General features: G+C 49.6%; 1 protein-coding gene and 1 long non-coding RNA gene across 5 annotated transcripts in view; both read left to right on the top strand.

Moving 5' to 3' along the window:
• The window catches only part of LOC139799978 (uncharacterized), a 238,213-nt gene that overhangs the window by 201,579 nt on the left and 10,607 nt on the right, over positions 1-26,027 (top strand). For all 4 annotated transcript variants that reach the window (XR_011727534.1, XR_011727531.1, XR_011727532.1 and 1 more), the window contains exon 4: positions 1,041-1,318. This is a non-coding gene — a long non-coding RNA (uncharacterized lncRNA). The remainder of the gene's footprint in view (positions 1-1,040; positions 1,319-26,027) is intronic.
• Positions 11,637-14,092, top strand: SOX2 (SRY-box transcription factor 2). The gene has a single exon (XM_071752592.1). It carries the CDS (start codon positions 12,057-12,059, stop codon positions 13,002-13,004), a length of 948 nt encoding a protein of 315 aa, XP_071608693.1. The 5' UTR covers positions 11,637-12,056; the 3' UTR covers positions 13,005-14,092.

Below are 26,027 nucleotides of genomic sequence, written 5' to 3'. Positions count from 1 at the left end.
TTATTCATTACTTAGCAGGAAGTTAGCAAAGCACAAGAACTCTGATGGAGCTCGGAGCACCCTCGGTGCTCGCTGACTCCCCGTTGCTGCCTCTCGCTACCCTCCGCAGGGTGCGGGTCCGGAGCCTCATTTGTGGGGACGACTCGAGAGGCGCTGAAAAACTTTGCGGGCTGCGACCCCGCTCCTCGGCCGCACTGCGCGGGATCTGCGCGCTCCGGAGGGTGCTGGAGCGCACGGACACGCGGCGTGTGCCCCCGCCGGGAAGTCCCGTGGGCTAATCCCGGTGGCCGTTGGCACCGGTTTGCGCCTTTGTGTGTGCGTGGACAGCAAAACAACCCACACAGAGATACGCGCGGAGACTGCAGAGCCGGGGCTCCTCAGCTTCGCCTCTCCATCGCCCGCTGCCTTCTCCTCTGAGCGGCTTTGCCCCGCTCGCTCTCAAAGTCTAGATTTTTAGGTCTGGCTCCGACTGCAGATCTCCCCAAAATCAAAGAAACAGATGTTTGGGCTGATTAGGGATGGGGCGAGGGGGGAGGGGAGGAGGGATCCCTGCAGCTGCAACTCAAAGAAATATATTGATAAAATATTTCAGTGGTAATAAACACGCAGAGATCAGCTCGACCTCGCGAGGTCTTTATTTTAATTTTTTCCTCTATATACAAAAAATCTGTATCAAACCTCTATTCTATGGCTTCAATAAACAGAACCCATTACCTCACGGCAGCTTTTGTTGGCCTGTATACAAGCGAGAACAAAATGGTTATTCAGGAGAACGCTTTCGATTTTTATTGTGTGTAGTATGCACAAAGAGCAGTGTTATTGTATTAAAAAGAACCATCTGTAGCAGAAACAATGGCATCAAATTATCTTTGAATACCCACTGCAAAAATATAAAGCTTTTTTATTATTCTTCTGCTGTACGGTGGGGGACAGAGAAGTGACTTTTTTGTTGTTGTGGGTGCATTCTTATAACACACACACACAAAATCAGCCATTTGGAATTTTTAAGCCATAAACGATTTTTTCCCCTCTTGTTCCAGGGACTGCAGTTAAAAGCTAGGGCTAGGACTTGGAGGATGTGTAGGCAAACGGAAAGAGAACCGGGGGAAGAAAAACCGAAATGGATTCATTCTCTGTCCTGGATGGAGGAGGAGAGGAGAAGAGAAGGGGACGTGCGAGCTTCCTTCAACTGCCTCTGTCCGGTGAAAAGTGCTCAGACCCCCGGGGCTGAGCCGGGCTCAGGAGTCCGCCGTGGACTTTCGCTTCAAGCTGCCAATCAAACCGCTAACTAGCCACCACCCTGCTCTGGCACCGACATGTAAGTAGCTGCAGCACAACTTTGACATTCACAGGGCTGGGTTTATTTTTTTTTTTTTTCCCCTCCTCCCCCGTGACCTTTAAAACGATCTGGAAATGCAGCTCCCACCTACGACCCGCCGCTCTGAGCTCCGCAGCGTTAACCCCGGGCACCCGTGTGCGGCTTTGGGCTCGGCTGACATTGCGCGGTAGCTGATCACGGCCGTACCATGGGGCAGCCGCGCTCCCCAGCCACGGGCTGCCTGCCTGCCCCGCGTCCCCGGTACCGCTCCCCGGGGGAGAACCGCTGGGCTGGAGCGGAGCCGGGACACTCCCCCGCCGCCCCGGGGTGTTTCAGGGGGCGCCACTGTTTTGCGTTTCCCCGGTGGGGAGAGTCGCGGAGCGGAGGACGGGTCCCAGCTGCGCAGCGTGCATCCCACTCTGCGGCAGACACTCAGGCATCTCGCCACTTCCAGACGTTCCTTTGCCGGGAGTGTCTCCGGCCGGGGCTCTCCGCAGGGGCGGGGGGCTGTGAGCGGTGCGGCCCCGGCGGGGGTTACCTGTGCGCGCAGGGACGCGCAGCGCTGGCGCGGTGCCCGCGGGCGCGCTCTCTGGCGCCCCCTGTGGGCGGCGCCTGCCCTCAGCCTCCTGCGCTCCCTGTGCTGCGGGGCTCCAGCCCGCCCCCGGGGCGGGGGGAGTCATACCCGGCTGGGTGCCCCGGGTGCTGAAAGCGGGGTCACACCGGAGAGGAGATGCAGAGCACCCCTGAGCTGGGCTCTGGCTGGGCGGTGGAGGCGTGCACGGGGGGAAATTGAGTATAAATCGATACATTCAACTGCGTCGGTGTAACGCTGCCTTCTGGTGCACCGCAATTTGTGTTGGGAAAAGATCGATTTGACATTTTGGCTCATTATAATACCATTTGAACGGAAGGTCTTTTTAGTTACAGTTTGTAAAGTTGAGGTTGGATTTTCTGTCTCTTCTCCCTCCCCCTTCCTTTTTTTTTTTTTTTTTTTTTTTTTTTTGAGGGGGGGTAAGAATTTAGTAGATAAAGGTTAATCTTAGGCTGAATGATAGAGCTGTGATTGACAAGAGAAAAGGTGTTGAGGGCAGGTCGAGCTGTCTTATTTACAGCCCACTGCTTGCTATAGAGCCTTTGTTAGGACTGGAAAGCTAATTTAGTGCTGATCAAAAGCACCACAGAGTTAAAGGACTGGTAATGACTGCTAATTTCATTTCAGCCTCATACATCCCCAACTGCTGTAATTAAAGACGTGCTATTTAAATACAGGTGAAGAGTTTTTGTAGTAGGGGGAAAGTGGGTAGCCGGTTACAATTTTATTTATGCTTAATATGGTAAAAGACCAACATTTGATTTATGATTTTAGCGATTTGCTTTTGTGCGGTATTCTGGCTCTCCAGAGCAGGGCTGTGCGGCAGGGGCCGGCTGTGCAAGGGCAGGGTGAGGACAGCGCGCTGCGAGCGAGGGATGCGAGCCCCCAGCTAGCGTGGGTTTATTTTATTTTTAATTATTCGCATCAAACGGCAGTCGGGAAACATCGGGAGAGCTAGGAAGAGGGGCGACGGAGGGGCACGTATGTGTCAGTTTTAAGTGCCTCTGCGGAAGCTCGGGTCCTCATATTATTATTATTTTTAATTAAATTATTTTAGCACTCCGCGGCTGGTTCGCTGGCTCTGAAACGATGTAATTTCACCGCCGATATAAGAGTTTCTTTCTGGGAAACATCAAAGGATAAAAGCTCTACATTTTCGTAGTTGGTTAAAATTGATACAAAAAAAAAAAAAAAAAAGGAAAAAAAAAAAAAAAGAAGAAGAAGAATTTAGCCTTTAATCTCTTTTTATCCGCCGAGACTAAAGATCCGTACTCGACCCCGCTAAGCTCCGGGCGCTCCCCCTCTTCCGGGGCCGAGCGGTGCGCGGCTGGCGGCGCCCCCTGTCGGCCGCGAGGGGTCTGCCCGCGAGCCGCGGGAAGCGGCGGCGGCTGAGAGGGAAGGGGAGAAAGCGGCGCCGGGAAGTGGCTTGGAGTCACGGGCGGGGCGGGGGTGGTTTAAAGGAAGCGCAGAGAAGTAGAGACAGGCAAGGTGAGCAGATAGCCCAGCCCTGAAATCACGGAAGGGGAAACCGCCTCCAGCTGGTGCTGTTTGCTCTGTGGATAGACCAACATAAAAAGAAGGAAAAAAAAAAAAAAAAAGAAATGCAGCCGATTGTTTCTAAGAAAAGCTTTCCGAAAGCTCGGGTCCTGTAGAAATGTTGAGATATGTTCCTCTCCCACGCCTAGGAAGAGCAGGGGTGAGGTAGCCGGACTGCGCTGCCAGCTCGGGCTCTGCCCGCTGGGCAGCTGAGCGTCCTCAAAAAAACAACTTTAAAAAAAAAAAAAAAAAAAAAAAAAAAAAAAAGGGATTATTATTATTTTTTTCCTCATTACCAGCTTCGATGTTCTAGTGCTGACAGAAGACGCCAGCCTTATAGAGGCTTGTGCTTGTATTTTCTTCCCAAGGTGTCTTAAATAGCATTGACAGGTGTTGCTGCTTATGAGCAGCGTTGAACGTTTCCTTTCCATTAAGGAAAGATTTTCTAAAATAGCAAATGCTTAAACCTGAAGCAATAAAGTCCCCCCCACCAAAAAAAAAAAAAAAAAAAAAAAAAAAAAAAAAAAAAAAAAAAAACACCACAAAACACCCCCAAACCCAAAAATCAACCTTTAGCATAATAAATACCCCCTCCCCCAGTTCCTGGAAAAGCGCTAACTTAAGTGATTGCCTGGGGTGGTTTTTTTCTTCCTCACTGTGGAGATGACAGATTTAAAAGAAACCTGGGTGATATAAAACGATTAGACAAAATATGTGGAGTGCCGCATTGTCACCAACTTTTTACATTAATTAGCTACTTATTTTACAAGCATCTGCGTACCTCTGTAACTGCGGTATTTGCGAGTAGCGGTAATACCCAGCACCGCTTATGCGACTTGCGTGCGAAGAGAAACACTAATGGAAACCAAGTTATTTCTGCTAAATTTGGGTTGTTTTGTATCTCCTCTTGGCAGCCTTGATAAAAGTAATTACGCCGCAGTTTTTCTATTAAATGAATCCTACGGGTTTTGGTCTTACAGTAAACTTTTTACTCTATAAATTATATACGAATAAATTTTTATAAGATATTTTTGTTTGTTGCACTAAGTATGCTTCCTCCATTCTCTCAGTTTGATCCGCGCTTGAGACTCCTAACAAGGCAATTCTGTAGTAAGAGCGCCCAAAATAAAGACTTAGCATTTTCTATAAATAATAGCAAGAGCCCTGCACAGATTTCCTGCACAACGGAATTCCCAGATTTCCTTTACTGTTTCTTTAGTTAGCACGCGTTGGGTATATATAACTCTGAAATTAAACAGAAATATACATCTGTATAGCTCTGTCAAGCAAGCTATAAACAGAGATATTATATGTCAATTACCACAGGAAACGGAAAAAATACAGAGCGGTTGGTGCACACGGTTCAGCGTCGAGGTACTTTACGAAAAAAATCTAGTGACTCCTGCTGAAAGGTGAATGATTAACAGGAGAGGGGCTGTTAGCGCTCCTCTTAGAAACAGCAGTTGTGAGGGGGACTGTAAAGAGGTCGTAAACTCCCCCGTCCTAAAAGCAGAAGTTGGCACATAAAATCAAGGGTTCCAAATAATTGCGTTAACCAAAATGTGGTGTTCCCGGGCTCAGTCTCTAAGTCGGGTGCCGGTTTTGTTCTGCGGTCGTTACTCAAGAGAGTTATTCATCGGGGATCGGGTCCCGAGCTTGTCAGACAGCTGGCAGAAAAGGAGGGGGGTTAATGCTGTGGTCGTTCTCGTTCATCTCCATTTGGAAGAAAAGTACATTTTTAGTTTATTTATGTCTTTTGGAAGGAGGGGGGGTTTATGGGGCCGCCGGCACTTCCTACATACCTCTCTCGAGCGGTTGAAGGGGAGACTTGAAGAAACAAACCAAAAGAGACACCTCAAATTCCCACTTTAGCTTTCCTGTGTTCTCCCTCAGCCTCTCCCTGGCACCTGCTGCCCTGAGTTGCTGCCTGCACGCAGCACTGCCCTGCCCTGCCCTGCCCTGCCCTGCCCTGCCCTGCCCTGCCCTGCCCTGCCCTGCCCGCCGCTGGACCCAGCCGTGGCTGGTGGGCACCCGCAGACCTTTCTCCCTACTTCACCCGGCCCCCTGGGACAGACGGGGTGTTTGGAGAAGCCCGTGATTTCCACAGAAAAAGGGCTGCGACACTCCCCAACACACACCCCCACCCCTAACCCAGAGGTGCTCCAGATCTTCGTGTCTAAAACGCTTCTCCTGTCCCCTCTGGTTGCACACGCATCCATGGCCTAAGCCTGGGTGGAAGATGCCAAAGGGGCAGCCAGGCTCCCCTTTGCTGCCTTGGGGGAGCTGTCAGAGGCTCCCTGATCTCTTTTCCACTGCACTCCGGTTTCCTCCGGCAGAGGCTCTTGCCGGGTCGTTGGATGGAGGACAGTGGATAGACGCATGGGAAGCGTTGTTGTTATTTATAGCATCGTCTCTCTGCTCCGATTAAGCGCCGTCTAAATATGAATTCACAGTATAGACAGCTAGTCTATAATTTGAATTAAAATCCCCCCAACGAGCCCGTCGCTTGAGAATTCTGAAATCACAAGCCTAAGTTGACACAATGAGCCCATGGTGTCAATAAACCATGGGTGAGATGGGGAGATTGTCACTCCAGACCGTAACAGTTCTGAAAGTGTCATTACCGTCTGTCCTGTCAACGAGCTCCAAATTAAGGACTATGAGGAACAGCGAGATAAAAGTCACCGTCTTGGCTCCATTATGGGCGATCGTGTCAGTGATCTGAGAATCACTGGAAAACTGGAAAGGGCTTTTTTATTCTTTCCCGCCTTTTTTTTTTTTTTTTTTTTTTTTTTTTTTTTTCTCTCTTCCTTTTTTTTCTTTCCCTCTTTAATGTACTTTTCAAGCCCTGCCTCGGGATGCCAGGGTATGAGGTGCGTTGAAGAGAGAAGCAACCTTGAAGCACCCCAGGATGTGCCTCAGACGTTCCCATTGAAACTGCCAGAGCTTCTTTGGGAAACGGTGTGAATTCAATGGAGGAGCTGGAATAATTCCATCAAAACTGTTCTGGGGCCAAAGAGGACTCCATTTTATTTGGATGACACGTGTGATCCCATGAACAGACACTTTTTTACACCATTATTTTCTTAAGTCAACACAAAGATGGTAAAGGGGAAAGAGGGAAATAGAAGTCTCAACTTCAGCAGAAGACAATGCATCTTTATTTGAGATAGCCCCTTCCAGGCATTAAGACTCTCAGAAAATGTCCCAAATCTTTCTCTCCTGCGAACCTGAGAGAGTTAAGGGGACTCATTCAGAAATTGGAAACCTTCAATTCTGCATTTTTGTGCCTTTGTGGGTTTAAGCAAAGCAGTTAGCGTTCTTCAGGAGAGGTTTTGTGTTTAATATACATGAGTTCATTCAACTACAATGGGAAAAGAAAACTCATTTGTTCTTATAAAACTAGGAAGGCAAGATAACTTTAAATAGACTGCCAAAAAGGATCCTGCTCGAGGGGGTTGCCTTCCCGCTAAAGGGCCTACATTCAACTGTAATATCGCCCCGTTATGTAGTACAGTAATTCCTCAGTTTATCCTAGCCACTAGTGCTTGATTTTCTGATTTATTTTTAAGGTTATGTAAGAAAATGTATGGGTTTCAATTATACTCTCCTCTGGGAAGGAGGTCCGGGAGTATGGTTTTAGATGCAGGGGAAAAACCCAGAGAGTTTGAGGAGGTTGTTGCCTGTTTCTGAAGAGTCCTGGAAGCTTGTTTGGACAGTCGGCTTCTCCATTTCCTTGAGCAGCCTTTTGAAAACGACTTGGAGAGGTGCTGTGTGCGAGACGGCTTTTCTGCTGTTTATTGTGTACCTTAAGCTCGTCCCAGGAACTGAGCGCTTTTTTTTTTTTTTTTTTTTTTTTTTTTTTTTTTTTTTAATTTCGCTTCTCGTAGCACTGGAGAAAGGTGGAGCCGGCTCTTTTTTTTTTTTTTTTTTTCCTTCTTCATATATGTATATGTTTTTTCCCACCCTGCCGTTTGTTTTGTTTGGTTGGGATTTTTTTGTTTCCTTTTTTTTTAACGCCTTAACACCCCCCAGCAGCGGCAGCGCTCATGCAGGCGGTGGTCGCTGGGGATGGAGGTGGTCAAGGGGCCGTCCGTGTCACGGACGGGCTGGAGGACAGAGCGGTGACACGGGGGACCCGCGGTCACGTCCCCTGGTTTTCCCCTGGTGTCCCCCGGCCCCGAGGCTTGGAGAGGACCCGGGTCGTGCGCTGGCCCCCCGGCCGCACGTGCGCTCGCCCTGCGGTTTCCTTAGGGAGAAGGAGGATGAAAGGGGAGGCCGGGAGGAACGCGGAGCTTCCTCTGCATTCCCTGGCTTTCAAGGGTCCTTAGAGCCCTTGAATGAAATTACTGGGCGAAATGGGGTCTGGAGGGAGCAGTTATGACTCGCCCCCCTCCTTGGTTTGTACGTGTAATGCCACTTCTGAGAGCGACAATCGGGCTACTTGCTGGACAGGCAGGGACAAAAAGGAGATTAAACCGTTTTAAATAATAATAAAAAAATATCCAAAACGTAAGCAGAGTGGATTACACTTGCTTCAGCGCCTCGGTTCCCCCCCAGATTCCTCTAACAGACGCTCTCGGGGCTCGCAGAGAGGGTGGCCCGGGTCGGGACGGGGCAGCGGCGGGGAGCCCGGGGGGGGCGAGGGCCAGGCGTGCCCCCGCCCTCACCCCCGCTCGGCCGCGCCAAACTTCTGAAGTTTATTTGAGCTCTTTTTTTTTTTTTTTTTTTTTTTTTTTCTATCCCCAACGCCCGACAGTTGTCGCTGGGTCTCCGTCCGTCGCCGTGTGAAATATTTATTTGTTTGAGGAAGTCTCGTATTTTCCTTACCTCGGGAGCAGGCAGGGAAAAGGCGGCCTGGCGGGCCGGGCAGTGGGGTACCTCCGGTCCCCGACACCGTCTAGAGCCCCCGCTCCATCGTTGGGTCCGTACCCACTCGAACTTAGGTTGGTTTTTTTATTGTAGGGAATTACCGGGTATCCCAACTACTACTCGGGACGTTTCTGCAAACTCACCATGTGATATGTGAAATTCCCCAGAGACTGGGGTATAGTCAGCTCGTTAAAACTTCCTCGAGTAACTTCGGCTTCTGAGCGCTGGACTGGCACAGCACTAGAGGGAAAGAGGACATTTCTCTGTACATTTTCGTCTTTGCATTTATTTATTTTTTTTTAACGTAATGAAATTAAAACTTTTGGAGCTCACAGTTGACATTTTGCAGAAAATTGAGTTATCAAGGCAGTAATTATTTCACAGGGAGATAAAACTCTCATAGCCCTAACTGTCAAATAGGGCCCTTTTCAGATTTTAATTACAAAATAAAATTAGTCTGCTCTTCCTCGGAAGGGTTTGTGAGTGGCTAAACAGAGCTTTCCCCAATACTGGTGGTCGTCAAACTCTGCTAATTAGCAATGCTGAGAAATTCCAGTTAACAAGGACATTCTCTAAGTCTCTGCAGGTTCCCTGCCGTTCGCCTTCATTTCCATAAGAAGATTAAGAGTGGAGGGGAACACACTCAAATGCAGATGCAGAAAAGAAGCGTTTTTAACAAGCATCATAATAGTAAGATGCTTGGCTAGTTCTCACCTAATTACTGCAAGTTAAACCTCTATTTGCAGCTAAGGACAAAAAATGGAGCTACAATCTCCCATCTCCACAAGACTGCTTAATAGTTTGCTTTAGATTGGTTACTAGTGGATTCAAGGAAAAAAAAAATAATAAAACGTGTATATTCTTTCCAATACAGTTAACACGATAGGTTGTATCCTTAGGGCTTTTAGAGAAATTGTTGAGCATTAGAACAATAAATACATGAAATCCAAATAGTTAACATTAATTTTCTTTTTAAGATACTCATAACCTAGAAATAAGAGTGCAGAACCATCACTGAGAACATTTGTTTAATGTAAGCACTTTTCATTTCCATAAATTATACCAAAGGCAACGATTTTATAAATCCACTCAGATTAAACCATCCTTCCGCAGGCCTCCTTCCGACGTGGTTATATTCTTCCAGAGAGTGGTGTTGTTATTGTCATTAATACAGGAAATCAGGGGCCCCTTTTTTGGATTATTTTTATAGACAGCTTCCCCGTCTGCCTCTGATTCTGCCTGTGTGTTCATATTTCCCTCAAAGTGCACCTTTCTACCCGGAGAAAAGGGAGAAAATGACCCAAAAGAGCCATCGCCCTCACCTTATTTTCTGTAGTGCGTTATTTTGTATACGTGCCAGATAGTTTATTGCGTCCATAATTAAAACAGGTAATTAAAATACTCCCTATAATACAGTTGTTAGGAATTTTCCAACCTTTTATTCGGACGATAAATGCAATTAGGAAAGGGCTAGGCCCCAAAAGGCCTCCAGCCCCCACCACCCTGCTCCCGGGCCGCGCACCCCACGCACCTCCTGCAGCTACAGCCAGAGCAAAAATAACCCCTTTGCCTGTGCACCACCAGCCGTCAGTTATCAGTTTATTACGATGAACAACCACCACTGCCATCCGCCCACCCGCCTTTTTCTTTTTTCAAGGTTAATTATCCTCAAGATTTTTTTTAATTTTTTTTCGAATAACGTTATCAACTGCAGACCAAAGGGAGAACAAAAAGTAAACAGTCGCCGTGCCCTCAGGAGTCTCTGGACAATCAGAATCCGTTTATTTCCCACATCTCGTAATTTGCGCCTATTTTTCGACGCTTTAACCTATCACTTATCTGCGGGTTATATATACATTTTCGAATTAAACACATTAAACTCGATAGGATTTATTTGCATAATCCACACAGAGGAAAAGATGCATCCTTGTTCGGTGGCGGGTTTTGTTATTATTATTATTTACACTGGGAGTAATTGCCCGGTCCCTTCCCCCCCCCGGCCCCGGTTCCCCGGCCCTCTCCTGGCGGCGCCTCCCGCCCGGGGCGCGGCGGGGCCGGCAGGGGGCGCCGCAGCGCCGCGGCTGAGCTCGTGCGGGGCGCCCGGGCGCTGCCCCGAACCCGGCCCCTCCCGCTCCGCGCCCCGCTCGGGGGTCTCCGCCGCCCCTCACCCTCCCTGAGGGCTGGCTCTGTGAGGGGGATCGGACTGAGAGGCGGAGCAAGCCCCGTCCGGGAGGGGGAAGCGCGGAACGGTGCGGGGCATCGCGGAATGGGGCGGTGGGGACGGGGGCGGCGGCTTCCCCCCCCTCTCCCACTCCGCGTCCTCTCTCCCCCCCTCCTTCCTTTGTCGTCAAGTGCGTTTTAGCAACAAAGATCCCAACAAGAGAGTGGAAGTAAACTTAGCCGGGGCTTTGTGCGGCCCGTGTAGTGACAACAAGAGAAACAAAACTACCTATTTGTAGCGCCGGGCCGCGCTCCCCCCGCGCTGCGCGCCCACCCAGCGCTGCCGATCCAGCGCAATGGGCGCGGGGTAACGTTACGCCGCCGGGCCCGGCCCCTTCCCAGCTACTGCAGAGGGGGTCCCTGCCTCGATTTGTATTCTGCAGGGATGGCATTTGTGCGACGCGTGTTTGCACTGGACATCCCCCATTCTCTGAGGCCAGAGGCTGGGGGAAAGGGGTTTGGCGTTGTGTGCCACGATGAGAACGGTGCAGGGCCCAGGGGATAGAGCCGGGAGAAGGGTACAGTCTCTCCCCGGGCTGTGCAGTGCGAACCCGGTTTCTCGGTGGCGGTCGGGGAGGCCTCCCGGGAGAGGCGCGGCCCTGGACCCGACTGGGGGTTCCGGTTTCACGGAGACCCCGCGTCCGCTGGGGCGAGCGCTGCACAAGCAAGGCCCTCGCAACCGGCCAGACCCTCCGCCCTGAGGGACACTGGTAACAAGGGGTGGGGGCCAGGGGGAAGCCGTTGCCTCTCCTCTCGCCCCACGGCCTCTTCCAGCACCAAGTCAACTCCAACTTAAAAAAAAAAAATAAATAACCAAAACAAAACAACAAAAAAAAAACCCACCAACAACTCATAGCAACAATGCTGTTTACCCACTTCCTCCAAAAGGCGTGTGTGACCTGTTGCTGGAAGGGGAGATACAAAGGCTTTCCAGTGGCTGCCTGGGCCGCCTCCGGGCCCGCCTCCCCCGCCGAGCCGTCCCGGCGGCTCCGAGCCCCCGCCCCGTTTCATGCAAAACCAGGGGTAGAGACTTGTCCTCAGTGGCGGAGCCGCCGAGCGCTGATTGGCTGGGGCGAACACATTTATTCCCTGACAAGCCCCCATCACATGGATGGTTGTCTATTAACTTGTTCAAAAAAGTATCAGGAGTTGTCAAGGCAGAGAGAGAGAGTGTGTGTGTTTGCAAAAGGGGGTAAAGTAGTTTGCTGGCTCTTTAAGACTGAGGTGGAGAGAGAGAGAGAGAGAGCGGCAGGCAGAGAAAAGGGAAAAAGGAGGAAGAAGTTTTTTAAAATCAAGGCTCCGGCGGTAATAATAGCTGTTATTAGCATTATTAATCCATCAGCGAAGAGGAAGATCCTGATCTTGATCCAAGTGTGGTTTTGGGGAGTCCCCCTCCCCCCTTTCCTACCCCTCCCTAGGAAAAAAAAAAAAAAAAAAAAAAAAAGTCCGGCTTGGGACTTCGCTGCGACTGCTCCTCGCTTCTCTGCTCAAGGCTGGTTCCAGGCAAAAGTAGTTTGAATGTACAACATGATGGAAACCGAGCTGAAACCTCCCGCCCCACAGCAAACTTCGGGGGGAGGCACAGGCAACTCCAACTCGGCCGCCAACAACCAGAAGAACAGCCCGGACCGGGTCAAGCGCCCGATGAACGCGTTTATGGTGTGGTCCCGCGGCCAGCGGCGGAAAATGGCCCAGGAGAACCCGAAGATGCACAACTCCGAGATCAGCAAGCGGCTCGGGGCGGAGTGGAAACTTTTATCCGAGGCGGAAAAGAGACCCTTCATTGACGAAGCCAAGCGGCTCAGAGCTCTGCACATGAAGGAGCACCCGGATTATAAATACCGACCCCGGAGGAAAACCAAGACCCTCATGAAGAAGGATAAGTACACGTTGCCGGGGGGCTTACTGGCACCGGGCACCAATACCATGACGACTGGGGTAGGGGTTGGGGCCACCTTGGGAGCTGGGGTGAACCAGAGGATGGACAGTTACGCGCACATGAACGGCTGGACCAACGGAGGCTATGGGATGATGCAAGAGCAGCTCGGCTACCCGCAGCACCCGGGCTTGAACGCGCACAACGCGGCACAGATGCAGCCCATGCACCGCTACGACGTGAGCGCCCTGCAGTACAACTCCATGACCAGCTCGCAGACTTACATGAACGGATCGCCTACCTACAGCATGTCTTACTCCCAGCAAGGAACCCCGGGCATGGCCCTGGGCTCCATGGGCTCGGTGGTCAAGACGGAATCCAGCTCCAGTCCCCCCGTAGTCACTTCCTCGTCTCATTCAAGGGCTCCTTGCCAAGCTGGGGACCTTCGGGACATGATCAGCATGTATCTACCAGGTGCTGAAGTACCAGAACCAGCTGCCCCAAGCAGACTTCATATGTCCCAACACTACCAGAGTGCACCTGTTCCTGGCACAGCCATTAATGGCACACTCCCTCTATCACATATGTAAGACAAAGGGGCCGGGGGCGGGGGGGAGGGAAGGAAAACTAAACAAAACAAACAACAAAAAAACTTTTATTAGAAATTCTGGACTTTTTTTTTTTTTTTTTTTTTTTCTTTTTTTCGGCTTTTTTTTTTTTTTTTTTTTTTGACTATTTTTGTACAGAGAAAACTCGGGGCGGGGGGCGGGAGGGTGCTTGGGGGGATCAGAAATTAAAACGACAAGGAACTTGTATAGACCTCGGAGGGGAAGCAACTACACAAAACTTTTAAAAAGTTCTAGTGAAAACGGTAGAAACTTTGCAGAAAGTTTGCAAAAGTCTTTACCAATAATATTTAGAGCTAGACTCAAATAGCAAAGAGGAAAATGTTTTAATATTTCCAGGCAACTTTTGTACAGTATTTATCAACAGAAACATGGCAATCAGAATGTCCATTGGTAATACAGAGAGGAATTTAAAAAACCAAACTCGCAAATTTGCCAATTATTTTTTAAAAGTAGTCTACTTGGAGCATCGTGGCTCTGGCATCTGAATTTATAGCAGCTGCGAAAGGAGAGGAAATTATTTTAAAGTATTTGGACATTTAAATTGTGTTAGAAATTGTACAAAAGACAAAAAAAAGGTAGGATAACTACTTGCGAACCATGGGCTTGGTTTGCTGTAAAAGGGCAAACGTTTAGCTTGTACTAAATTTTTTTTTTTTAACTTCTTGTTAAAAAGCAAAAATTGCCATGCAGGTTCACACGCCGTTTGTTAATTTATAATAACGTTTTGTTTCCAGACTTCATCCTGTTCAAAGAAAAGAAAAGGAAAAAAAACCCCACAACCCTAAAATTACTGTGTTTGAAATATTTTCTTATGGTTTGTAATATTTCTGTAAATTTATTGTGATGATATTTTAAGTACTTTTTTTTTCCTCATTTTCCGTAGTTGTATTTTAAAGATTCGGCTCTGTATTATTTGAAATCAGTCTGCCGACAGTCCATGTATATATTTGAACTAATACCATCCTTATAACAGGTACATATTCAAGTTAAGTTTTTACTCCATTATGCACAGTTTGAGATAAATAAATTTTTGACATATGGACACTGAAGTTCCGCTTGAGTCTTGGATTTATTTTTGTAACGCAAGATGCTTTTTAAATAATTAACGCAGCTGAAGTTATCATCGTAGCTAACAGAGTGCGATAAATAATGCAGAAATATATATAAAGCATTTATATTTTTGTATATATGTATATATATAAAGTACGATAGCGTTAATGGAGTAACTGCCTGTGCGTCCTTCGAGGGGGACGGGAATGCGGAGTGAGAAGCTCGTATCCCAATTCCCTTCCCTTCCCAGGACGCGGGGTGCGATGGGGTTATGGGGGGGTCGGACTCGGCTGCTTTTGACCACTTGTTGCCTTCGGCGGGGCCGAGCCGGGGGCTGGCAGGGCGCGGAGCGGCAGCCCGGCCAGGGGCACTGCCAGCCGCTGCTGTGTTTGCATGTACAGATCATTTATTTCTCTCTTTTCCTAACGCTGCCTTCTCTCTCTGGGGCACGCAGGAGGGGACCCGTCTTTTCATGGCCGGGAGCCGGGAGGCGCCCGGCCTAGCGGGGGGCTGAGAGTTCCCCGCTCCCTTTGTTCGGGACTTCCCAAACTTTCCTCTCCTGGCTCCTGGGCAGCACAGGAGGAGGTGAGAGGTGGGGGCGGGGGTAGGCTTAGCCGGGCAAAGGTAAGAAACAACAAAAAAAGCGAACAAACAAACAGAAACAGTCGAATACCGAATACCAGAGACTTTCAGGCTTTTATCACAGCTCTGTCTTGAATCCTATTTCTTAAATTGCCAGCGCGGTGTAGCCCCTTTTCGGACACTCTCTGCAGCCGGCCACAAGCCTCAAAGAGAAGCGGCGGCGCCTGCCAAATAGGAGGAGAGAGAGATCCGCCATTCGTGCCAGGTAGAATTTTACTTTGTACAGTTGTAACCACAATTGCCGCGGACACGGCTCCGCGCTGCTGCGCTCCGGCGGGCGGCTGGGCCCGGCACCCTCAGGCAGGGCCAGGGCAGGGGACGGCGGGCAGCAGAGCTGACCCACCGCTGCGGCAGACCCTGTATCGCCCCCCCCCCCTAAAACCCCAGCGTTTATTTGTGCTGCTAATGTGGAACGCGTGTGAGGGAGGTGGAAGTATTGTTATTAATATTAAAAAAAAAAAAAAAAAAAAAAAAAACAAACCACTACGAAATTGAGGGTACTGCGCTTGCGAACTGGTCGTGTCTTCTAGTAATGGCGTCTTGTGCATGGCAAGGAAAGGATGTGATGGTTGGCTTAGGCAAGGCATGAAGTGGGCACTGCGGCCTGGGGGCAAGTGTTGCTCAGCTTTTCTCTAGTATTTCTTGTCAGTCACTGGGTTTCGCTGTAGCTCAGGGACGAAGGCGACAGAAGAATTAGAATAAAGAAAAAAAGAAAAAAAAAACAACCACACCAAACAAAAAAGTTATCTGTCTGGTTGTGGCTTTTATTTGGTAGTGCTATTTTCTAGGCTCCGTTCCGGCCTTCATCCTTGAAGCCTGTTGTCCAGATGAAAACTATCATTGGCAAACTGGGAGAATGCAGAGTTTTGCTCACTGCCTGGTTTTGTGGTTTAGCTCCCTTTGTCCCTTTTATTTCTGCACCATCGCAGTACAAGGGCAGCACAGCAAATCTTGAAGATTCCCAACCTTTTCTATTTCTTTTATATTAATGCAACGAATAAAATATTCTTTTCCAGAGCTGTGAGCATTTGCAATGCATCTGGGGATTATCCACGTGGTAACGAGCCCACATCCCCTCTCCCGCTCGCCTTGCTGAGAGAAGAGAACCAGGAATAAAAGCCCAATCGATATAGTAATTCCATTTTTTAAAAGCAAATCTTAGCCAATTAACAGCAATAAAACCTACCCCCTTTTTGAAGTGCTAACTAAAATATTCCAGGGGGGTAGTTGGAAATGTTGGTCCTTTTACAATTCGTATAGAGAAGGCTAGTTAATACCATTAAACAAAAGGCACTAAGCCACATATTCAAGCTTAGTGAATTCAGCAACTTTTTATATGGGCAATTTGTTTAAGCTTAGATTTCAGAGTACGATGTGGAATATATGTTGTTGTAACCTGATCTCCCTTGGACAGATTCCTTACATCCATCCATCCATCCATCCGTTTAGAGAGGATAACCCAAAGCATTTTACACGTATAGCTGAATGATTTTATTTTTAAAGTCTTACTTAAAGGGATGTCATTGTCCACTGCTAATTTTATATCAAAAAACATTCAATAACCCTATTTACACTTAAGCCATTATGCTGGGCCTCCATTTTTTGGCAGCTGAAATGTGTAGCAGACATGGAGGATATGTTTTATTTTGGTTATTGAAGACCTTTGGGGTTCTCCAGGTTTTCCCTCTGGTGAGTTGTTGTGTGCTGATTGCCAGGGTGATGCTCGGTCCAAGAGCACCAATGTAATGTTTTGCTAACCTTCTACAGAGCCGAAATGAACCCAAGGATAAGATTATAGTTTCCCCTGTGATTTTTTTTTTTTAATGGCTTTTTAAGGACCAGGGTGTTAAAATATTTTGCGGAACTGGAGAGGTAGATTAGCAGGGTTTCTTGCCAAAGCTGGGAATCTGGTATTACAGACTGTCCCAGGGGGAAATCGCTCACATTAACCACTAAATGAATATTTGACAAGGGCTCATTCGGGGGTATTATTACTACAAACGGGTCCCTACTGGACTTTCCAAGGGTCAAAGAGCAATGGTTCAATTAATTATTTAGACTGTTAGTAGATTTGGTTGTAATAGCTGTACTTATTTCTGCAACCGACAGCTTCTTGCGGTGGGAGACCCGGGGAGCCTCGCAGCCCCTGCTCCAGCCCGCGGCGGGCAGGGACGGGGCAAGCGGCGAGCGGCTGCCGGTTCTGGGCTGAAAATATGTTTTTATTACTTGAGATGCACACTGGTACCGTGGGAGATCTCGGGGGTGGCAATGATCCCCGCAGCATCGTGTTCTCTCTCCAGATTAATTCCTCCTGGTCCCTAACGGGCAGCAGACCTGAATATCTGCCTCAGCTCAGCAATTTTAAGTAGTATATAAATAGGTACTACTGAAAGCAAGAGGCCTATTACTGATAGGTGTGATTAGATACACTTCAGTTATTTAAATCCTGATCTAACTCAAATATTAAAATCTAAAGCAGCTTCGATGCATTCAAAATTTCCAAGGATATATGCAAAATACTGACATTCTGATGGCAGGATAGTTTTGTCTTTGCGTTTTTAATGCTAGCCAGCCTCGTCTGACACTGTCGTTTCAACATTTTTGTTGTTGGGAGGGGGCGCGAGAAAAGGGAGGATTATTTTGTTTAATTTCTACAACAAACATGTCCGCAGTAGTAGATACTAAAAAAAAAAAATGTTGGGAGTGTGCGATTAGGTGACAATAATATATGTTGAATGAATAAGAGATAAGCTGCAAGGGGGGAGAGGGAAGCAGTAATTACAAACTCAATTCATTCAGCTTTTCAGGACTTTTGTTGTGGGAGCTCCATTGACGGGCTTCGAGCTGCCAGTTTTCTCACATTAAAAAGAACTGATCAGCGCCTCAGGGGGACAAGCAACACCGCTTAACTGCATAGTGATGGGGTCCTCATTTAGAGCCATTACAACAAGAAAATTAAACAGAGCCTTTGTGTGTACCAGGTTTACTTTTCAATTGCTGACAGTTTATAGCTAACTGCTCAGAGATTGAAGTTTGATTGCGGTTTGATCGCCTGCTAGTTAGCACCACGGCTATTTTAGTTTTCGTAATTAAAACCAGTTTTTCTGACGATGGCACGGGGAATTGCAAGAAGTTTGGTACTCTTCTGCTTTTGAGGAAACAATTCGCTTGGCGAGGACGTACAGCGCTGAAGTGAGTGAGGGGGCTGCTTCACTTGCGAGCTGAAAAGAACAGGAACGCAGGGGTGGAAAGTCTCGGAAGTGCACATTTGGCTGAGCGGGAGGGCGATCCCCGTCCCCCGGGCCGGCACCGCGCCTGGCACCCGGCGTCTCTGCCCCGGGACCGACCGCCTGTTCCCGGGGACCGGCCGCGCTGCCCTCTCCGAGCTTTGGAGCCTGGCGGAACTGCCTGCGCTGGCAGGTGCCGGTCAGGCCCGCGGAGTAGGGAGAGGGGGATTCAAAACAATTTCCCCCCCCCCCTCCCTCAATCTGGCAGTGATGATTTTTGAGCTTTGTTTTTGGAGTATGCAGCGGGTTTGGTTTGGCTGAGCCCTAAGAGTGTATCTGTGCGTTTGTGTGTATTTGTCTCGGTGTGCGCCTGTGCGTGCAGGGACGGGAGAGGGAGGGGGGGGGGGAAGAGAGTGAGGAGGAGTGGGGGGCGCCGAAACGAGATGTAATATTTTTATTATGGTTTAGTAAGCGTTGTAGAGAGCCGCACTCGGACACTCTACTACAGGTTGTAAGGTCCGTCCCTGACGGCCCGGTCCCCCGTAGGAGACGCCTGCACCGCTGGAGACAGGAGCGCGGGGAGAGGGGGTCAGCGTCCTTGGGGATCCCAGCCTGAGGCGGTGGGGAGCGGGGCCGGGAAGTTTCTCCGGAGTTTCTCTCCAGTAACGCCGTTTGCGGGAACCAGCGCGAAGTGACGCCTCACAGGACTTCTGCCATGTGAACAAGAGCTTTTGCGGCGTTTTTTTTGTGTCCTTTTTAATTCTTTAAAATTGTTTTAGGATTTCTATGTGGTTTGTTTGCATCCCCTTCCCCGCCCCCTCCTCCTCCTCCCCCCACCCCCCGATAAAAGAACCTCTCCCTCCCTCTAGGTCTTTTTCAGACTCAAGTCACCGAGCTGTTATTCCAAGGTCTTTCTTTGACTTCTTCAGAGGAGCGGGAGGGCCCGCAGCTCTAGCGGGGTCCCTGAGGGGCACCCCACAGGGCAGGGGTATGCCAGGCAGCCCCCGCGGGGCCCGGCGGAGCTCGGTGGGGTCGAAACTGCGATGCCGCCGGTTCCTAGAGACTATGGAGGCAGCGGGACCCCGGCAAGCCCCGGGGATCCCTGTCAGCACCGACAGCCGGAGCTGTCCTCTCGGGTCCCCAAAGGGTGTTCGTCTCTCTGGAGCCCAGCAGCGGGAATGGGGCTGCCCCGATCCCGCTGGCCGGGACGTACTCCCGCTCCAGTGCAGGCGGCGAAGACCCGCGCCCATCGCCGCTTTCCTGGGGAAGTAGGAGAGGAAGATCGAGTCCCTGCGGGCTCCCCCGCCCCGGGATCTCGGTGACCCCATAATCTCCGCAGCACTTAGGTCTGATGACGTAATGTGGGCGCTTTTTTTTTTTTTTTTTTTTTTTTTTAATTTTCACTGAGTCGTGATTAACGGAGAAGGGGGTTAAGGGGGGGAATACCGCCGGGTGCTGGAGAGAAAGAGGCCTCTGCAGAGTCTCTGTGGCGGGAGGTCTCCGGAGCATGTCTGGGGACACTCTCAAACACATCCCAGGCTGTGGTCTGATCCTGTACTCCCTGCTTTAGGAAGGCCAGGCCGGGCGAGCGGAGCTTAATTCGGGCGACTAGGACGCCGGAGGTCGCGTCCAGCTTAATTAGAACCAAACCCCGCCGCGCTCTGCAGGGCGGCCGGGCCGCCTGGTTGCGCGCAGGGTGGTAGCCGGGTCTCGGGGGAGCGGGGCCGGGGCCGGGGCTCGTACACCCACCCCACCCCCCCAGCTGCCAGGCCCCTGCCAAGGCTGCGAGTGGCACGGGAGAATCTTGTCAACGTGTCCTTTCTGGCGTTTCTTGGAATGATGGTTCCTTTAAGCTCTTACAAATTGCACAACTTGTGGAAGACAGAGAAATAATTAATGTATTAAAACAAGCAGCGAATTCCTCAGGAGGCACCTTATCAACTCCAGCCACACTGGCTTCATCCCTCCTCGTATGCTAATACCTTGTGACGTCACCGGCGCCAGATTGAATGTGAATCAGTTATGAAATTATTAGTTTTAGCTTAAAAAGCAATCTGGCTCTCCTGCGAGTGAGGTTTGCGTTGATGCTGGTTCTCACTCCGTGTCCTCCCCATGTTGTGTACACAGTAGTTGCGACTTTCCCGTCACATGAATTAGTATTTCCAAAGCACACATCCGAACTGGGACTGATGTAAAGAAAGCATAAATTAATTTGGTCCCGTTTCTGAGACGGCTGTATCTTCCTTATCGATACACACATTACACCCGAAACCAGACAATCGGATTTCCTCCTACTTTTCAGGTAGGCAAGAGCTCCTTGTGATTTATTTCTGCTAAGATCCCACGGAGGGGGTGTAATTCTTTGCCAGCGTCTGAGAAAAAATACCCAGGAGTGTTTGCTTTCGCTCGCGATAGAGGAAGATGGGCCTCTATGGGGAGAGGGTGGTACAGAAATTTTTTTGTTTGTTTGTTTCAAATAGAAAAAAATTTATTTAGGGTTTTGAAAAGGAGAGTAGCCCAGAGGCGAAGGGCCAAGGGATCTGAGCGGGGAACAATGGGAATTAACACCGTTTCAATCGCTGAGGCCACTCTAATTAGATGTCTGGATCCGGCGAAATCAAATACCTGAATGTAAACCCCTCGGCTCGGTTTCTTTCGCTTCTGAAAAACGGTTCTTAAAGAAACCAAACTAACCCTAAATTCCCCGGAGCCTCTTTCGAGGAGTTTTGCCGGTAACAACTTTCTCCTCGGTTTAGGCGGGCCTGCGCGTCCCCTTTCCGCGGTGGCCCTCGGCCCTGGAGCTGCCCCCCCGCCCCCTTCCCTGCTGCCCCTGCCCAGGCACCCACCGTAACACCCCTCACCAGCCCCCCCTCAAATGCTGAAGGACACTTCGGTCTCTTTGGCTGTTTCTTTCTTCCGCAAGCAGGCTGCTCTGCTACCATGAATTATGGATAAACTTGTAGCTCTTTTTCCTGGGGACACCCCTGGTTCTGTTCTCGGGGGTCCCGGCGCGAAGCTGGCCCCGGGGAGGGAGATGGCACTCGCCCCAGCTCCTTCTTCCATCAGCCCCCCAAGCAAAGAAAGGGAGAAAGAAAAAGTTGTAACTCGCTGAGAAGTGAGTTTTCTGACTAATGAAATCCAAACTGAGTGGCGAATATAAAGTATTAGTATTGTAAGGTTTCTTCCCTGCCCCCCCGGCGCTGATTGGCAATACTTTTTTTTTTTTTTTTTTTTTTTTTTTTTGTGTGTGTGTGTGTGTGTGTGTTGGTTTGAAAAGCAGGAAGAAATGTAATGAATTGAGTGCTGTCAGAGATGTCTTCTCTGTTGATGTGGTGAATGGCAGTAGCTCCCTGATCCAGTGCAGGTGCAGTAGAGCTGGGGAATAAAAGAGGGGGGCTCTCTGTTCAGTGGAAAAAGCACATTCCCTACAATAGACCACACACTGCCAGCCAGCACGGCATCAGCTCACACTCTCAGACTTTTTTCGCCTCTTTCCACAGTCCTGAGCTCACAAAATGGCTATACATTAGCACTAGTTAGGGTTTGCTTTTAATGAACAGTTGTGACTCCTTTTGACCAACATTTAAATCTGCTGTGCTCTCTCTGAAGACAGGTCTGTTTTGATCACAGGTTTTAAAAAATGGCCCGTTTGCTCACAAGGCGGCTCATTCAGGGCCATCATTGCATTTGATTGGGGAAAAAAAAAAAAAAAAAAGCTGTAGATTAATAAAACGCGTTTTCCAAGTGCCCCTACCGGGAAAGTTTTTTCTGTGTTTTTTTTTGTGTGGGTTTTTTTTTTTTTTTTTTTTTTTTTGTCTTGTTTTGTTTTGTTTTTTTAAGTATATATAATAAAAATATGAAGTATATATAATAAAAATATGTAGAGAGGAGGAGACACTGTTTTTAAATTGTTGAGATGGTCTAATCCTATGCACGAAAGCATATTAATCCTGGTTAGAGATAACCTGTCTCCTTTTTGGCTTAATATATTATACTCATACACGGATAAAAACTTTGTACTCATATTAATTCGGTCCAAATTGGTTTTTCTTGGCTTATTTCCGTAATTTTTTTTTTTTTTTTACTCGATGATCTGCTCAGAGTAAGCTAGATTGTTTCACTTGGTTACTCAAGTTTTATTCGAAATTGTTTCCAGAGCGAGGGCTCACTCCTCAGTCAAGGGGGCTGATTGATTCTGTCCCTCTCCGCTTCGCATATAATGTGCCTCGTCGTATCGCGGCCAAGCCAATGAGCCAGGATTTTCATGGCATCCCGGAGCAGCCCTTGCTGATTCCTCTTGCACCTATCCTGCAAGAAGATTATGTTCTTTTGGATATACTTGCTGATGCATTGCGCTGAGCAAAATTGCTCGGCGTTTGCTTATAAAAACCCATGTTACTGTGAAAGTCCTTTTTTCCCCCTAATCGTAGTAATAAATAGCATCAGCTCCTGGAACAGTTAGGCAAAGCCATTCTTTGCCCGAATACTGCTAAACGGGAGAAGCTGACAGCTAACCAGTTATTACCTGAGCGCCGAGTAAACTCCCCCCCCGCATCCCCCCAGATGATAACAAAACGTGTTGGCAGTAAATGACATTAGAAATAACAGTCAAGATGTCGGTGGGTGCCTGGAGCACGTTTCCAGGGGTCAGATCTTGTCATCCCGCTCACAAAAGAACGGATCTTGTCTACACAGAAGAGATGAGATCATATAGATGCGCCTGTATGAAAAATACAGATCGTTTACACTTTGTTTTCGGGATGTTTCAAACGCGCCGGAGCAACATCACCTGACAGCGCCTTATTTACTGCCAACGAGTTGGAGCTCTCCCAGCGCCAACCTTCGCCCCGTTGCTGGTTAATAATAAAAGCGAGACAGTCGGGAGTTTGCTGGGGGGTACCCCGTTCCCCCATCGTAACCCCCCCGACCTGGTGTCCGACACCACCCGGGGAAGGAGGTGTGAATCGCCGCTGCTCTCCGCTCCGTGTTTCCCACTTTCTTTTCCCCGCGCTACTTGATAGCCTTTGTGTCCTATTGCTGCACACACCCATAATTAATCCTCCTTCTTACCGCTTACATCCTGGACCCAAGGGGCAACTCAAACCTATTTAGATCTCCTTGGTTGGTTGCACAAATTTAAGTGGCAAATGAGTTATAAACCTAATAACTGCTTTAATAAAAATAATTATTTGATTATGGCAGAGGAAATTTGCTGGAGTGCAAGGATGCGGCTGGGTTTGCTTTTTGGTGGTGGTGAGGCTCCTCTTTGGATTTAACTCAAACATCCTTTAAAAACATTACTCGGGGAAAAACAAAAAACTAAACAAAACCAAAACAAAACAACCAAAATCTTAATCCTAAAACCAACCTTCCGTCAAAACCAAAAAAATCCCCTCGGTTCATGGAACGTTGCGGAACGTTTCCCACCATATTCAGAAGAAATAATTTGTAAACAGAAAAATCGATATGAATTTGGGGTGGCTTTGAATTTATTGAAACCAATCAACTCGGGGACCATTAATCACAAACACTGGTACCTCTCCCACTTTTTTGATGTCAAGGATGAACTTTCTGCGCCTCTTGGAAGTGTATTTATGCTTCTGGTTTTACAAGGGAAAGTGAGGATGCAACAAGACCAGTCCCGTTGTCCCTTCTATACTTTTAACGCTAGCATATTGTTTGATTACTAATTCGAGTTAATATGATCTTTATGGCAACATAACAGTGGATAATTGGCCCTTTTTCTGAACAACAATGTAAATCACAATCGCTTTATTATTTAATAACGTCAAACGCTTCGTTGGATTGGCCCCGACAGAGAAGACCTTTTCTTTCTAGGCAGTGTTGTTGAGAAAGAACAATGCAGATCTAATTGTGGAGATTTCAGAAGTTGGCTCCTGTAAATGAACAGCTTAGATATGGAAGTTCCAGCAGATGTCTGCACTTTTCCCTGTGACAAACCTTGTAACCCCCCCTTCTTCCCCCCTGCCCCGTCCTCCCCCTCCCCGACTTATTGAAGATTTTTTGTTCTCACATCCTAGCAACAACCTAAATCTTCCAGTTGCAAATACACCCCTTTCCCCTCGTTGCTATACAGCACTTCAGATGGCAGGCTTAGGCGTACACACCAAATTAGTGCTTGGCCGAAGGCGCGCTCGCCCCTCGCCCGCTTTTCTTTCCCCACCCCCCACCCCCCTCTCCCGCATCAGCTGCGGGCTGGGGGGGCGGGAGGGGGTGTCGGGGAGGCGGAGGCGGGGGGTCCGGGGGGGCTTGGGCTCTCAGCTCTGTGGTTCACCACTTTCTTGCCAGCCCTGTAGACGTGTTGGAGGTTAGTTTTGCAACAGTTTGGAGGCGACTGCAAGTTGGGCACGTTGTTATGTGACAGGAAAGGTGCCAGAGCCTGCCTGACACCGGGTAGGGGGGATAGGCACCCCCGGCGGAATACCCCTATATGCCACCGCTTCCCCGGGGTTTCCTGCTTGTCTCCCTCCCCTTGTCCGGCCCAATTGGTCCAAACACTCCCGGGTTCACCGTGGCATCAGCAATCCTTTCCCCGTCGTGGGTGTGGGGGGACACGGCTGTGGGGATAGAGATCCCCCCGGGAAGGCTTCGAAGGAGAAGCTATGCAACTTCAGAGATGGGGCGACTTGTATCCCAGCTCACATCCACTCTCTCCGCTTGATCTCCTGGTTCTGGTCTGCGCGCTGTTCCGCGGTTTGGGCGGTGCGCGGATTTTCCCTTGCTCTTGAGGCGACTTGCCCGGTCTCCCCTGCAAACCCAGCTTCACCGGGGAAAATCAATTCCGCGCAGGGAAGTTGGTTTGGCAAACTTTGGGCTGGTGCCCAGCCCCTGCCCCGCTCTGCCGCTCGTACCCAGCCGCAGCGATGCGCGCTATGATGAGGGCCCCGTCAGCGGGGGGGTGTAAGGCAAGGTAGGGCTTTTTTTTTTTTTTTTTTTTTTTTTTTTTAACAAACAGTAACTAAATCCTCTTCCGCAGCAAGAGCGGTCAAACCCCTTTCTGCTTCCCACCCCCCGCCCCGGGTGCTCCCGCAGCTGCCCAAGGCAGGGGCAGTAGCGATGCGGGTGTCCGGTTGATGCCTCGGGGCTCGTCCGGTCCCCTGCCTGCTCATCCGGGCTCAATGCCGGCCCAGAGAGCGGGGGCAGCAGCCTCACACCTGCGGCGGGGTGGGAGTTTTGTTCGTTTGCAAGAATCCACTAGAGGAAAGTATTGAAAACACAGACTCGAGCACTGAAATTCCCCGAAACAAAAATCCAGGTTCAGTGACTCGGGGTTGCCAGCCCTGCCTGCAACCGTGGGAAGCGGTTGATGAATCCCTGTTGACCTTTGAGACTTTTTCTTCTCGAGTGGGAGGAAAATCGTGATTTTTTTTTTTTTTTTTTAGTTCTACCTCTCCCGGCTTGTTTGTTTGTTTTACAACTTTGCTTTTTCCCGCTGACATCACCTGGTGGGGGGAGCATTGCGCACGCTGGATGCTGCCCGTGGGAGCGCGGGGGGAGGTGGGGAGCGGGGGTCGACGGGGTTTTTCCAGCTGTTAGCCGCGGCCCTGCGGCATGCCAAGGGTTAACCTTGCAGCAATGGGTGAGACTGCCTCGACTTTGCCCAAAAAGCCATCTGCAGGGGAGAGATGTGCTGAAGCCCCGGGGTACAGCGAACCGGGCCGAGCCGGGCCGGGGGCGGGAGGCCTGGGCGGCCGCCACTCCCCCCCTAATGAGCTCATTTCCATGTCTGCGCCTCCCGCAACTGTGAGAAAATCCGCCGGGACATCCAGCGTGCCGATGCGGCCCGGGCTGCCCCGGTCTCCCCGGTGACAGCGCCCGCCCGGGAGGGCCGCGCTGCCTGGTGGGGGAGGGAGGAACTAGATAAATAAAACAAAAATAAAACTTCGCCTGGCCCCGGCAGCTCGCAGTTTTCCGCCGACAGGGGAATCGACCCCACATCCACGCGTGTCTTTCGTGAGGCCGGGCTTCCTGGAGCCGTGCGCGGGTGCGGGAGGTGCAAAAGTGCCCGGGGACAGTCCGGGAGGGGGAAGGGAGCGCTGAATAG

This window comes from Heliangelus exortis, chromosome 9, assembly GCF_036169615.1.
Source record: "Heliangelus exortis chromosome 9, bHelExo1.hap1, whole genome shotgun sequence".
NCBI classification, from domain to species: Eukaryota; Metazoa; Chordata; class Aves; order Apodiformes; family Trochilidae; genus Heliangelus; species Heliangelus exortis.
The sequence above is the reverse complement of the archived record's forward strand: the minus strand, read 5'-3'. Positions and strand labels throughout refer to the sequence as shown.

Bases quoted from the DNA above. Each gene is read 5' to 3' on its own strand.
- SOX2 (XM_071752592.1), top strand. From the start codon at position 12,057: ATGTACAACATGATGGAAACCGAGCTGAAACCTCCCGCCCCACAGCAA.